At 41.7% G+C, this 14,637-nt stretch overlaps 1 protein-coding gene across 13 annotated transcripts in view; it reads right to left on the reverse strand.

The window, feature by feature from the left end:
• The window catches only part of XRRA1 (X-ray radiation resistance associated 1), a 61,823-nt gene that overhangs the window by 43,874 nt on the left and 3,312 nt on the right, over nt 1–14,637 (reverse strand). For 5 of the 13 annotated variants that reach the window (XM_019449815.2, XM_019449812.2, XM_019449809.2 and 2 more), the window contains 4 exons: nt 11,644–11,741; nt 7,083–7,267; nt 3,508–3,579; nt 2,064–2,136 (listed from right to left, as the gene is read on the reverse strand). In XM_019449815.2, the coding sequence (XP_019305360.2) occupies nt 2,064–2,136; nt 3,508–3,579; nt 7,083–7,267; nt 11,644–11,737 (424 nt within the window). In that variant the 5' untranslated portion in view covers nt 11,738–11,741. Of the gene's footprint in view, nt 1–2,063; nt 2,137–3,507; nt 3,580–7,082; nt 7,268–11,643; nt 11,742–14,637 lie in introns of those variants that run through there. The other 8 variants (XM_053900091.1, XM_053900092.1, XM_053900095.1 and 5 more) reach the window with 6 other exon arrangements.

Below are 14,637 nucleotides of genomic sequence, written 5' to 3' on the forward strand. Positions count from 1 at the left end.
GGTTAACTTTCTCGCCCTGTTCCCTGGTAACCTGAAACAAATGGTATGGTAACATAGTTAGGCAATATTATTGTGGTAAAAATGATGCCAGACTGGTAAACCACATCTGGACTAGGAGAAACTAGAAATGAACTATAAACATCTGAAGGGGGCATCATAACTTTGGGCTTTGGATGTGTGGTGACTCCCATCATTAGTCATGTCCTTTGCAAGAACTCTAGGAGCCATGTCTATGGAGTATTACAATAGCTATTTGCTCTTGTGGGGAATGAGGCTGCTAATCTAGAGTGGCTCCTACATCTACCCAATGAAGAGTCTTATTCTCTTGGACCTTAGACCTGAGCAGGGGGCTACAGAGAACGGCCCGTGAATGGAGGCACAGACTGCTACATGAACTGCTGTGAGGAGTGCACCAAAGAGCACCTACAGATGCTGTGCTGCTGGGACACTGCATGGAATGACTTAGAGCCTTCTGGTGTCCAGTGGGGTCTATGGTGGTCTTGTGAGTCAGAATATTCAGTAGAGCCTAAGAAAAAGACTGCTTGGTAGGTATTTCAGGATGTTTCCAATGAACGTCCTTGTACAAGTTTGTTTCTGTAGGATAAATTCCTGAAAGTGAAACTACTTGATTAAAGGCAATGACTACTTTGACACTGCCAAACTGTCTTCCAAAGATGTTGCCCCAATTTATTACACTTCTGCCAGTGAATATGAAAGTATCCATGTCCCCATCAATGCTGGCTGTCATCAGTCCTCATTTTTGCCAATATTTGATAGGCAAAATATAGGATTGTGATGCTGTTAATTATTAGTGAGGTTGAGCATCTTTTCATAGGCCTATTGGCCTTTGTATTTCAAGCCCATGTTCCTGATAGACCACCCTGTCTCCTCAAGGGCAGAGACTGTGTCACATGCTTCTTTAAATACATCCCTCACATTCAACCATTAAAAACTGACCTCACCATATTTTTCCCTAAACTTGCCTCTCCTCTAGTGTTCTCTGTCTCAGTGAACCCTTTGGTTCCTTCCTCTTTCCATATGCCCAGTAGCTACCAAATCCTGTTATTTCTACCTTCTTCTGAATCTCTCTTGCAATCCTCCTTACCCCAACTGCCTAGCTCAGGCCTCCCCACCCCTCCCCTGGAAAAAATGAAATCATCTCCCAGATTTTCTGGTCCCTGTCTTCTTATCATTTACTTTCCTCATGGCTATCACTGAGCCTCTCTACTTACAAGCGTTTCAAGGCTCTCTTCTGCCTGCAGGATTAGCAACAACTCAGGGCTCTTGATACTCTAGTCCCTGCCAAGCTTTCTAGAATCTATTTTACCCTACTCACATGCCTTGCAAACATACAAAGCCTCTGCAGGGTCCTGATCAGGCACTGCTGTCCCACGTCTGCTCCATTGACCTGAAATACCTTCTGATTCCTGAGGTGCTCCTGTTCATTTTTTAGGTCTCTCTGCTCAGTGCCCCCTTCCTCAGAAGTTTCTCCTGACACTCTGGTCTGCGTTGATGTCCTGCTTATATGCTTGTGTATTATTTTCTGATTCCCTCTATTACTGCACTTACCATATCCTGCTATAACTGTCTGTGTTTGAACCAATTTTTCCCAACAAACTAAGCTCACCAGAACAGAACTGGACCCATTCATTTCTAAAAGCCAAGCACTCACATAGTCCTGACACCCAGCAGGGGTCGCTATGGACTTGCTGACTAAACAAGAAGCCTTTATGCTCCTATAGGAATTCTTATAAGCTTAAAAGCATTTTTATATACCTGTCTCATCTCACCTACAAGGCATCCTACCTTGGGGAGGAAGAAAGGAAAGGAATTATCTCCATTTACAGGAAGAGAAGCACCAGCTCACAGAGAAACGCTCTGAAGGAGGTAGTGCCAGCTCTAGGTTGAAATCCCAGTCCAGGGGTTCTCCAGAACCCAGCCTATCACACTCCAAAAAAGAGATGAGCAGCCAGTCATGGATGGACTGACAGGGAAGTTCTAACACAAGCGACTGGCTATGCTGGCTAAGATGCAGAAGATAGTTTTCAGGAAAAAAAGCTTACCTAAAGGCAGCAGGTTTTCTGAGGCATTGATGTAAATCACCGAGTGAAAATGCTTGAAGTCCTTTTCCTTAGCCTGTGGGAAAGCATTTCAAAAGAACACAAGATTTGTTCCCTGCCTGGAGGCCTTGCCAAAGCTCCGGAACTGCTATCAGAAGGAGCAAAGACCTACAGGGATAAGCTATATTCTTAGCAAAGAGCACCCACTTGCTGAGGGCCAGAATGACTTTTCTGCTTCTTTTTTTCTATTATGAAAAAGTTCAAATGTACAGAAAAGTTTAGAGAATGAAACTCTGAAGACCCCTGTAACCACTATCCCCCTTTAATAAATATGAAGATTTTATGGCCTTTGCTTCAATTTTCCTTAAAGAAATGAAATACTATAGAGTTGGCCATGCCCTCCCCCCATCCCCATATCCTTCCCCAACTGTATCCTTCTCCTTCTCTCACATATAACAGCTATCCTAAACTGGTGATTATCATTCTCATACTTGTTTCATACTTGTATTCTACATATATGTACCCATAAACCATATATAGTATTATTTACATGTTTTAAAACACTATCTTATATGCAAATCATACTGTAGGTGTCATTCTGCAAACTGCCTTTTTCACTCAACACTATGTTTTTGAGATTTACTTGTGTTGATACACATAGTTCTTTTGAGATTTACTTATTTTATTTACTTACTTTAATTTTTTTTTAATGTCTATTTTTGAGAGAGACAGAGACAGAATGCGAGTGGGTTAGGTGCAGAGAGAGAGGAAGACACAGAATCCAAAGCAGGCTCCAGGCTCCGAGCTGTCAGCACAGTGCCCGATGCGGGGCTCGAACCCACAAGCTGTGAGATCATGACCTGAGCCGAAGTCGGATGCTCAACCGACTGAGCCACCCAGGTGCCCCATTACTTATTTACTTATTTATTTTAATTTCTGTATAGTATTATACCACCAATTGCTTGTCATATGCCATGGAAGGCCTACCAACCAAAAACATTTGCCATAATTGCAAAAACATTGGCTAATGGGGGCCACAAATGTGGCTCCAGGCTACCTATTAGCCAATTTAAAGAAAGAAACATGATTCATTACATGAGTCACAGTGTGTGTAAGAACAAACCAGCATCTTGGGAGAACCATTACCACTCCTGGCATTGAAACTTGAGAGAAATTTTTTCTGATGGGAACTCAGTGTCACCCCAACAGAATTCTATGACAAATTCAAACCAACTCCCACAATGCTGCTTCCTTTAATTCACCTCACATGGGCCAATGGCTTACAGCAAAAGATTGTATCTAAATGTTGTTTCCACACAGCGAGTCTTTGGTCCTCCCCACCCCCTAGTCCCTAGTCCTCAGGGACTCTGGTGGTACAGTGGACAAACAGCCAGAAGCCACCTCAGGTCTGGCTCATCTCAATCCCATCTCTGCTGGCTGGCCCTACCTTGGAGAACTTCAGGCCGCTCACGTTAATGTTGCACAGGTCTGATGGCTTCCTTACACAATGGTGCTTCAGCTGGAACACAGTGCAGAGAGTCAGCTCTCAAGGCCCCAACAAAGTTTAATAATTGGCCAAAACAACAAATGACCCCCTGTTGAGAAAGGCAGCCTGGTACAGTGCAAAGAGCATGGGCTTTGGGAGTTGCTCAGAACAGAGCTGCCACCTCAGCCCTCTACCTCTAAGTTTCCCATCTGCAAGATGGGGATAGTCACACTGACTTTATAGCGTTCTTAGGAGGATCCCTTCATCTCTGTTCCTTCCCTGTCTTTTCTGAGCCCCACTTTTTCTACCTGATTCTTTTAAAAAAAATCTGTATTTCTGGGGCTTTACCAATCTCACTACATGTATAATAATTTATTATTTGTTCGTTTGTTCACTCTTTAATTCACTATTTACTAAGCATTACTTTGAGCCATGTATTGTGCTAAATACATCAATACATTTTCTTCTAATCCTAACTAAACCCTTTGACATAAGTATGATCGTTTTCCTTTTTAAATGAGAGAAATAAGGTTAAGAGAGAAAAAATGCCTTGCCTAAGGTCCCACAGGCAGTAAGTGATAGATGATTTGAATCCACTCTGTGCTCTTTTGACTACCATATGTTGCTCCTTATAAGTAAAAAGTTTGAAGACAATCTCAATATTGGAGCTTCTATTTCTGTTTGACCAAACTTCACTCTTTTTTCTGTTAATAATTTTGTTATAGCATCTACTGTGTTTAGGCATGGAATTAAGCATTTTGAATATTCTAATAACAGCATGGAAGCCAAGTAGCAAGTATTTATAAATGTGACACTTATTTTTTACAGATTTATTTATTTTAAGTAATTTCTACACACAACATGGGGCTCGAACTCATGACCCTGAGATCAAGAGTCAGATGCTCTACTGACTGAGCCAGCCAGGCACCCCTAAATGTGATAAATATTTTAAAGGAGAAATTCAAGATGCTACAGGAGACAATAATGGAAGGCCCTAACCTCAGTATGAAAGTGAGGAAATATTTAGTTGAGGAAGTACTATTTCAGGTGAGACCCAAAAGGTAAGTAGGAGTTGGTCCCATGGAAGTGGGTGGCAGGCCTGTGAAAGCTATCAGGGCAAGAAACAGCCAGGTGCTTTTGAGAGGATGAAAAACAACAAGGCAAGGGAGGCAGCCACTGGATCACCTGGGTCCATACTGACTGTGTAAAAGGAGTGTGGATTTTGTTCTACAGTCAGTGGAAAGCTAACAGACTTTTTTTTTTTTGCAAGAGCTGACAGCAATTTTATAAAAATAGCTTTGTCCACTACACACAGAAAAGATGATGAGAGACCAATACACCAGACATTGTTAATTACCTTCCCTAGAGCTAGTTCTCTACTACTTCCATATTAAAGAATCCCAAAGTTATTCACACTTCTCTGAGTGGATGTGTCCTTAGGCCCAAGCTCCAAGGATAAATCCTGACTGTCTAATTCAAGCTTGGAGGTCATGTTCCCCTAAATAATGACTGTTGGGACCTATGATATAGGTCTAGCCAATGAAACAGACACTGGCTGCTGGGGGTGGGAGGCCAGTTCTGGGGAGCTCTTTTTATTTATGAAAATAGACATAAGACAGTGACAATCCTTTTTGTACCTCTGGATGTCATTCTTTATATGTGATGACTGGAGTTGCTGCAGCCATCTTGGGATCATGAAGGCAATCAGCCCAAGAGGACAAGTTAACATGCTAAGGAAATAAGAGCAGAAAGATGAAGGAATCTGGGCCTTTAACACTAAACTCACCTACCCTGGAATAACAATGCCCCTGGCTTCTTTTATGTGAAATAAAAGCATCCTAGTTGGTTCAAACTAGTTAGGAGGTCATTGAATTAATCTATTTATTTATTTATTTTTTTAAACGTTTATTTATTTTTGAGACAGAGACAGAGCATGAACAGGGGAGGGGCAGAGAGAGAGGGAGACACAGAATCTGAAACAGGCTCCAGGCTCTGAGCTGTCAGCACAGAGCCCAATGCGGGGCTCGAACCCACGAACCGTGAGATCATGACCTGAGCCGAAGTCGGACGCTTAACCGACTGAGCCACCCAGGCGCCCCTGAATTAATCTAATAAAAAATGATGGTTGTTCAGATTAGGGTAGAGACAGTGGTGATTAGGAAAATAAAGATTTTAAAACTATTTAATAGAAGTGCCAGGCTTGGTAGTGGTGGGAGTGGGGTGGTAAGGGAGAGGCAAGTGTCGAGCTAACCCCAAGTTACTGGGTTGGTGCCATTACTGAGGCAGTATAGTAAAAAGAAAAGGGGTATGTCTTGGGACTTGTTGTAAGGGGATTGGCACAGCTCAATATGAGGTGCCAGTGGAACATTCAAGTAAAACTATCCAGCAGATAGGTAGGTATCCCATCACTCTGAAAAACACCGTATTGCTTCTGCCATATAAAGAAGCAACATGGGTAACAAACCATGTCGATTAATGTGGGAATATATATGTCGTGAGAAACAAAAGGGAAAAGAAGACTACTATAGTTAAGTGTTTCTGCCCTTCCTCAGTACTGTTGTTTCAGTCCTCCGCACCCCCCAGTGAGAAGTGGACATTGTGATGAAGGAAATACCATGGGACTCTGCAAAAAGCTTACACTACCCACTTGAGGTGAGATGCAACCTCAGAGCTTCCTCCTCAAAGCTCTCTTTAAACATCTGATCTGTGTAGAAAGCCACCTGTTGAGAACCATAAGTAGAGCCTGAGAACAGAGTAGAATGCTGGAGAGTTCTTCATAGGGAGTTAGGCAAACTGGACTAGATATTAATATTGGTTTACAAATTTGTCTTTCTTTGCCAAGCCACCGAGGCATTGCACAGAGATGTGATCTACCCGGCTGGTCTCCAATACAGCCACCCCGGTCTTCTTCGTAAAGCCTGCCCCAGGTACTAGGTACTATCTGATCAGCTCCCCTAGACTTCAGTGAGATACTAAACCCAAAGGACAAAGTCTGTGGAGTGTGGAATTTCCCCAGTCCCCCCATTCCTGGAAAAAGGGAATCTCCACCCTCTACCAGGTACAGGAATGGGATTTTCAATTTACTGTTCCCCTGACCTACTCCTTTGCCTTTCTAACTCAATTAAATTGAGTTTTTACCTGATATACTATAAAGGCACAGGCTTTGGAGTCAGTAGACCAGAGTTCTCATCCTGAGTAGTTCTAATAATGAGTAGACCAGAGTTCTAATTATTAGCTATGGGACCATGGCCAAGGCATATTACCTCTTGGGGTCTCAGTTTTCCCATCTGCACACTGGCAACAACATAATAGGGACAATAATACCTATCTCACAAGGTGGATATAAAGAAAGCTTTCATGTAAAGAAAGCTTTGGGTCCCTTCATCATCCTGACTGTACTCAGCCAAGATCACTCTAATAGTTTGGGGTGGGTTGGGGGTAGTTGTACCAGAGTGGAACAGGGCAAGTCCTTGTCTCCCATCATGACAGTCATCAGCTGATCCTGCCAGCCACTCCAGGATATATTCAACTCTCACCAGAAAAGCCTGGTCCAGTATGTGTCCAGGAACATCCTCTTGTTTTTCATGTAGAGACCCTTTCTTCCCCCTGACCTCAAAAGAAACCTTCTTCTGGCTTTCCTGACCTTCAGCTGGTGCCTCAAGCACATTCTTGGGCTTCTTCTTGAGGTTACATTTCCGAGCCACTAACCAGTGTCCTCGGCCTGTTGAGAAGATCAGAAAAATGAGAAGGAGCAAACTCCCCTAAAAGCTACAGCTAGTGTGCTTACAGAGTATTTACCTGTAATACCAAAACCAAAAATAGCTCCACATTACCTGATATGCACCAGATACTGTGCTGCTGCTGGTGAGGTGTGTCTGCATACCCACCTCATTTAATTGGCCCCAAACCCCACTGAAAGACATGTTACTGTCCCCGTTTTACAGATGAAAAGGCTAAGACTCAAAGAGGTGGAATGACCTCCTCAATTCCTTCCTCCACACTTTTGTCTCTAAATGCTAATTTTCCTTTTAAGACCCCAGATCAAGTATTTCCTGTTTTACAAAGCCTTCTCTGACTCTCCTCAGCAGACTTGATTATTCTTTCCTACACTGGCTACTCTCCCATCTCTCATCTCTTGGCTAGAGCTAAATGAGTGGAGTCAACTCATCAGGCTCCATTTTGCTGGACTTTACCTTGGATCCCATTATTATAGGGGAAAGGTTGTATTAGGAGCTCAGGATAAGAAGATGACAGTTCTGGGGTGCCTGATGGCTCAGTCAGTTAACGTGTTCAACTATTGATCTCAGCTTAGGCCCTGATCTCAGGGTTGTGAGTTTAAGCCCTGCATTGGACTCCACGCCAAAAGAAAATGATAGGACAGTTGGCACTTAAAAAAAACTCAATACATTTTACTGTGTTAAGAACTCAAAAATTTGTGTAAGCAAAAAAGAATATGAGGTTTACCAGTAAGTTCACCTAACAAATCATGACAACATTCGAGAATCTGTGCCCTCCTACATCAGTTTATTTGTTCCAAGGCATTCATCGCAATCTGTAATTATTTTGTTTGCTTGTTTTTTTGTCTGCTTTGCCCTGCAGAGATTTGATTCGTCACAGTATTCCCAAGGCCTACGTAGAATTTCCCATATTGTGAGTATGGCTGAATGAATGCTGAGCCATAGCCCCTACCCACAATTACTCATCCAGACCTTTTCTGAGCATCAACATTGTGCTAGGAGCTAGGGCTGTGGAGATGAGTAAGACAGAGGCCCTGACTCAAAGAGCTTAATAATAGAAGGGGTACTGTAAAAGCACTGAAAGGGGAGCTACCAGCCTAGGCAAAGCTAGATCTAGTAAGTTTAAGGTTGACTAGATGGAGATGGAAAAGACAGGTATCCTGGGCAGAGGGAAGAGCACAAGAAGTACCCAGAAGCAAAAAAGATCAGGAGCATGCAGAAGAACAGCACAGAGCTGTGGGAATCAGCTCAGTGCCTCTGAGCATTGACTCCCTGTCCTCATAGTCCACTATCCTGCTTCAGGGGCTTGCCCTGACTCAACCTGCCTCTTGGATGCAGCTCCTGCCCTATGTCTGCCATGAACCATCTCCCACTCCCACTCCCACTCTGGGCCTGACATTCCAGATAATCCATTTCTCAGGGTTGTCCCCATCTGGGGCATAGACCTTTGTCCTATTCTAATAGCCCTCCCAGAGACTCCAGTGTGAGTTAGTGCCCAAATTCCCAACATGACCAGAAAGTAAGGCTCAGACTGTGTAGAGGATGAACATGAGGGAAAAGAGATGAGGCTAAGGAGGTCAGCAGACTCAGATCAGAAAAGGTCTGGAGGATCAGAATAAGGAGATTGGTTTTTTGATTTTTGTTTGTTTGTTCCTTATGAGACAGCAAGCGAGAGAATCTTTCTGACACTACAGAGACTGACAGGGGGCTCGATCTCATGAACTGGGAGATTATGACCTAGTAGGACGCTTAACTAACTGAGCCACCCAGGTATCCCAAGAAGCTTGGGTTTTAAAGGGGTAGACTTTTAGCACAAAGAGTATCCATGGGAATGTTCCCCCCACTGTATTTTTTCATTTTGAGACGACATAAGACTTCTAGAAAAGTTGTGAAAATAATAGTTTCTCTACAGGTTTCACCCAGTTCCCCCAATGTTAACATCTTAAATAATCATAATGATTGAAGGCAAAAAATTAACCCTGGTACGTCAGTAACTAATCCAAAGCCTCCTTTGAATTTTGCCAGTTTTCTCACTAATGTCCCCTTTCTGTTTCCAGGGTATCTCACATTTCATTTAGTTGTCATGTCTCCTTAGAATCTCCCAATCTGTGACACTTCTTCAGTCTTTCTTTTTTTATGTGATCTTGACACTTTTGAAGAGGACTGGTCAATTATTTTATAGAATGTCCCTCAATTTGAATTTGTTGTATGCTTTCCTATAATTAGACTAAGGTTCTGTGCTTTGGCAAAACTAGCACAGAAGTGATGCTGTGCCCTTCTCAGTGCATGCTATCAGATGACAGATGATATCAATATATCTGATTACTGGTGATGTTAATTTTGATCACTTGGTTAGGGTGGTGGTTCCAACTTCCCTACTGAGAAGTTATTATTTTTCACTTTGTAATTAATAAAGATACCTTGAGACAATGCAAATGTCCTGTTCCTCACCATACTTTTACCCACTAATTCTAGCATCTGTGATGGTTGATTTTATATGTCAATTGGCTAGGCTATGGTAAACAGTTATTCAATCAAACACTAATCTAGGTGTTGTTGTCAACGTATTTTGTAGATGTGGCTAACATCTGCAATCAGTTGACTTTAAGTAAAGGAGACTATCCTCAATAATGTACATGGGCCTCACTCAATCAGTTGAAAAAAACTTAAAAGCAAAACCTGAGGTTTTCTAAAGGAGGAAAAACTGTTGCCTTAAGACCACAGCATCAGATCTTCCCTACAGATTTCAGTCTTGCCAGCATATTATTCATAATTATGCCAGCATAATTTCATAAGCCAATTCCATAATACACATATGTATATGGAAACAGAATGAGTAGGATATAAATACATATCCTATTGGTTCTATTTCTCTGGAGAATCCTGATACACAACCATAGAAGCTTCTTATCTGTAAAAAGTATTATTGTGATGTTTTAACAGTGATTTTCTATTTCCTTCATTCCTTCTTCATGCATTAACTGAAATTCTACTGTAGGAAGAGTTGTTCCTTTTCCTACACTTATTTAAATCTTCAAATATTTATTTTTATCAGTATGGGCTCATGCATATTTATTTACAACCCAATTCTACCTTTATTTATTTTGTTGTTTAGGTTGTCCCAGCTTTGGCCACTGGGAGCTTCTTCAGGTTAGCTCCTATGTCCTTCTTATACGCCCTCCTCATTTTTCTGAGCACTTCTGTACTTTCTATTACTATACAACGTTCCAGGTACAATTTGTATTTCTCTGGCCCCAGCCCTGGAACAATGTTTTCTTTGAGGAGCCCTGGCTCTTTTACTGGAGAATCATATTCAGAAACCAAGATCTAGGCAGCAGGTATACTCTTTGCAACTGAGGCGTCACTGCTCTCAGTAGCCTAGGAAATATACATACATATACTAACACACGCAGATGCACATGGCTATATTTATTTCTCTATCTATCTCTCTGTGTGTGTAAAGGGGTGTGGGTATAAAATTATGAGCTCATACTGAGAGCCCCACAGGAGGGTTTGTAGGTGGCCAAAGAAGGTCTCTACGTGAAAAAAGAAATCACTCTAGAGAAGTGGGGAGGATGGATTGGAGGAGAAAGTTCTTCCAGTATTCCACATACAGAATCCAGCAAGTCATTTCATCTGGAGTAAACAAGGGGTACTTCCCCCTTGCTCTACGCTTTCAAAGTAACAAATTCAATCTAGTCAACTCCTACTTCTTGGCAGTGTTGCATTGTAGGGCTCTGCTCAGTGTTATGAGGAGTCCCTGCCCCATGGGAGTTTTTAACGAGATGAATGTGTGAAAAACTACTTAGCAGAGTCATTTTATTTAGCCATTTTATTTAGGAGCTTGGCAGAATATGATTACTCAACAAATAATAAACACAGAGAAGAAGACGGCTCACAAGAGAGGATGGTCACTGAGGGCTGGAGTAGCTAGACATGGCTTACTGGAAGAGCTGGGTCTTATGGGATGGGAAAAAGTCTGGATAACTAGAATGATAGCTGGAACATTCCTGGCAAATAAAACAAGCTATGTGAAAAGAAAACACTACAGAATAGGGCATATGTAAAGGAATGGGGTTGTAGCAAAGGATAAGGGAAGGTTAGACTCTGAATACAGAATATCAGGTAAAAAAGCCAGCAATGAGAAGTAACTGAACAGAAGGGAACACTATGGTTAGATGTGCACTTAGAAAGCTCCCTGCGAATTCAGAGAGAAAATGGATGGGAAGGGATGAGGTTGGGTAGAGCAGGGGAGAGGAGTAAATTGGGTTGGAGAAAAAGGAGTGGATATGAGAGTCACTCTGAAGTAGGAGAAAGGTGTCAATTGAAGCCCAAGTATCAATTAGAGAAGTCACCTGACCTTCTTCTGGCATCCGAAGGAGATTTTTGGCTGGAAAGCAGTTGTTCAAATAAGGCTTCCCGTTATCCAGCTTATAGATTCCTGAGGAAGCCATCTCCCTAAGAGTCAAGCAAGGAAAGTAAGGGAGTGTGAGAAGGGGCAACATAGCTCTCTCACCAAACACAGCTTGTGAGCCCACCAACACCATCATACCCGAAATATGCTCTATTTCTGAGACCCAAAAGGCCCCTCTCCTGTAATGGGCTGGTCTTTTGTTTTTTAAAGTAGGCTTCAGGCCCAACAAGGAGCCCAACATAGCGCTTGATGCGGGGCTCCAATTCATGACCCTGAGATCCAGACCTGAGCTGAGATCTAGAGTGGAATGCTAAACTGACTGAGCTACCCAGGTATCCCCTCCCCCACCCTTTTTAAGAAAAATGGACTGGTCCTTCAAATGGAGAGGGAGAGGGAGAGAGGGAGACCAAGGTTTTTTGGGTTTTTTGGTTCAAATCACTCCTAACTCAGTGGAACACTAAAAAGACCACCTTTGGGCTCAGACAGACCTGGTCTAAATCCTGACTACCTTTCCTCACTCTGTGACTGTACCCCTCTGAGCCTCGGTTTCCTCACCCATAAAATGGGAGTAATAACACCCACCTTAACAGACAGAAGGGAGGATCAAGTTAGGAAGGTAGTGCCTTATGTTGGTATGAGCACTGGGTGTTATGTGTAAGTAATCAATTACTGGAATCTTCTCCTGAAGCCAAGACTACACTGTATGTTAACTTGAGAATAAATTAAAAAAAAAAAAAAAAAAAAAAAGGTAGTGCCTAGTACCTTTTAAGTGCTTACTAGAAATGTTCTTTGTTTTAACAGACTTCAGGAAAGAGGGAGTTCACATTTTAGGCAATATGATGTGCTGTGCAAATAATGAAATTTGAACCACATAAACAGGATTTGAGAGATGAACTGAGATTGCTAATAGAGAAAAGGATAAGCATTCCAAACAAAAAGGGCCACAGGACCAAATGCATGGTAGTGGGCACTTGTGGCACAGTAAAGAAACAACCTGACCTAGGAAGGAGAAGGATGTGTGTTTGAGAGTTTTGGACAATAAGGCTGGACAGAAAGGATGCTGCCTGCTCTCAAAGGCTTTCAGTGACAGGCTAGGAGCTCAGGCTTTCCCTTGTAGGTAACTGAGAGCTATGGACAGTATCTGAGCTGGGGAAAACCATGACCCAAGCTGTGCTTTGGAAAGAGAGGTCTGAGAAAAACAATGCTAGGTGAGATGGGATTCCATTAACTGGTCACTGAGTCAAGACAATTCTAGCTCAGGAAGACTGTTTCATTATACTGTTTTTATTAAACCTTTCACTATCTCCCACCTAGAATACTAAAACAGTCTTTTTCATTGGATTCCCACTGAGCAAACTTGAACCTGCTCTTGAAGGCCCCTGGAGTCCCATGTCCTAACCTCTCCAGCTCCGGTCAGCACTGCCCATCAGGCTCATAGAAATAATTTATATATATGTGTGTGTATGTGTGTATATATATACATATATATATATATATATATATATATATATATATATATATCCTTGCCCTAGCCAGGAATGTACAGGTTCCAAAACACTCCGCTACCTGTACATTCCTGGCTAGGGCAAGGATATGTATGTATATATATATATATATATATATATATATATATATATATATATACACATATATACACACACACACATATATATGTATGTATATATGTATGTACGTGTATATACGTATATATATACACATATATATGTGATTTTAAATTTTTTAGTAGCCACTTACATATTTTACATTTATAGAACATCTCTTTTTGGACAGCAACATTGCAGATACTCAGTACCATATTGTAGCCAATGACTAGTATTTGGACAGGACAGGTCCAAAGCTCATTTCTCCCAATTCTCAAGCTAATGCATTTTCTGTACAGAGCATGACCTTATTTTCTGTATCAGAAATAAGTGCCTTATAACATACATGGGCCATTTAAACATCGTATTTTGATTTAAAAAGAAATATCACTGGTGGTCCTGATGCATTTTGGGGAGGAGATTCTTCTAGATAAGCCCTTCCCAGAGACCCAACACTTCTGGAAACTCTACCAGTAGCTTACCAATGAACAGTTTTAAATGAGGATGGCTTTTTAGACATAAGATGCTAATTGCAATCGTTGAGATTTATATTTTTCTGAGAACAAGATTTTTGGCTAAAAGTTCTTTCAGAGAGTACATTACTAGAAAAGATCAAATTGGTGGCCCAGCTCTAGGAGATACAAGTTCTTACAATATGTATTAGCTTCACCCCTATCATAGAATCATTTTCTATTCTCCAAACACATTCATTCTTCCCTAGCTGTGTTCCTTTGGCCTAAAATAGCCTTCTCCATCTTGTTCATCTGGTTAATATCATGCTTTAAGATTCAGTTCAAATGCTACTTCTGTAAGGAATAAATCTCTAATCAATGACCCAAATTTCTTAAACCTTGAGCTCTTAAGAGATTTGAGATTTTTCTTTAAAGAAAGCCAGCCAGGGAACTTGGCTGGCTCAGTCAATAGAGTGTGTGGCACTTGATCTCAGGGTTGTAGGTTCGAGCCCCATGTTGGGTACAGAGATTACTTAAAAATAAAGTCTTAAAAAAAAAATAAAGAGATTCAGCCATTCCCAGATCTGCCTTGGAACAGCTTCAGAAAACTTGGGGTAGCGGAGATTTTGGAACCTGTACATTCCTGGCTAGGGCAAGGATATGGTCCCTGAGATGGAGGGTCCAGGACAAAATTCACTAAAAGGAAGGAGCAGAGTGAGGAGACAGGATCAGGTGTCCTGAGAAAATGTTTCTGGGAAGTGACAAATATGCAAGGTAGAGTGATGCAGTAAGAAGGGCAACAATTTTAGAGATCAGAGGCTTAAATCTGAGTCTAGTTGCTAACACTAAGCTGAATGACCTTAGGCAATACCTTTACCTCTTTGTAT

The sequence above is a fragment of the Panthera pardus genome, unplaced genomic scaffold (assembly GCF_024362965.1).
Source record: "Panthera pardus isolate Hobbes unplaced genomic scaffold, ASM2436296v1 HiC_scaffold_12, whole genome shotgun sequence".
Classification (NCBI taxonomy): Eukaryota; Metazoa; Chordata; class Mammalia; order Carnivora; family Felidae; genus Panthera; species Panthera pardus.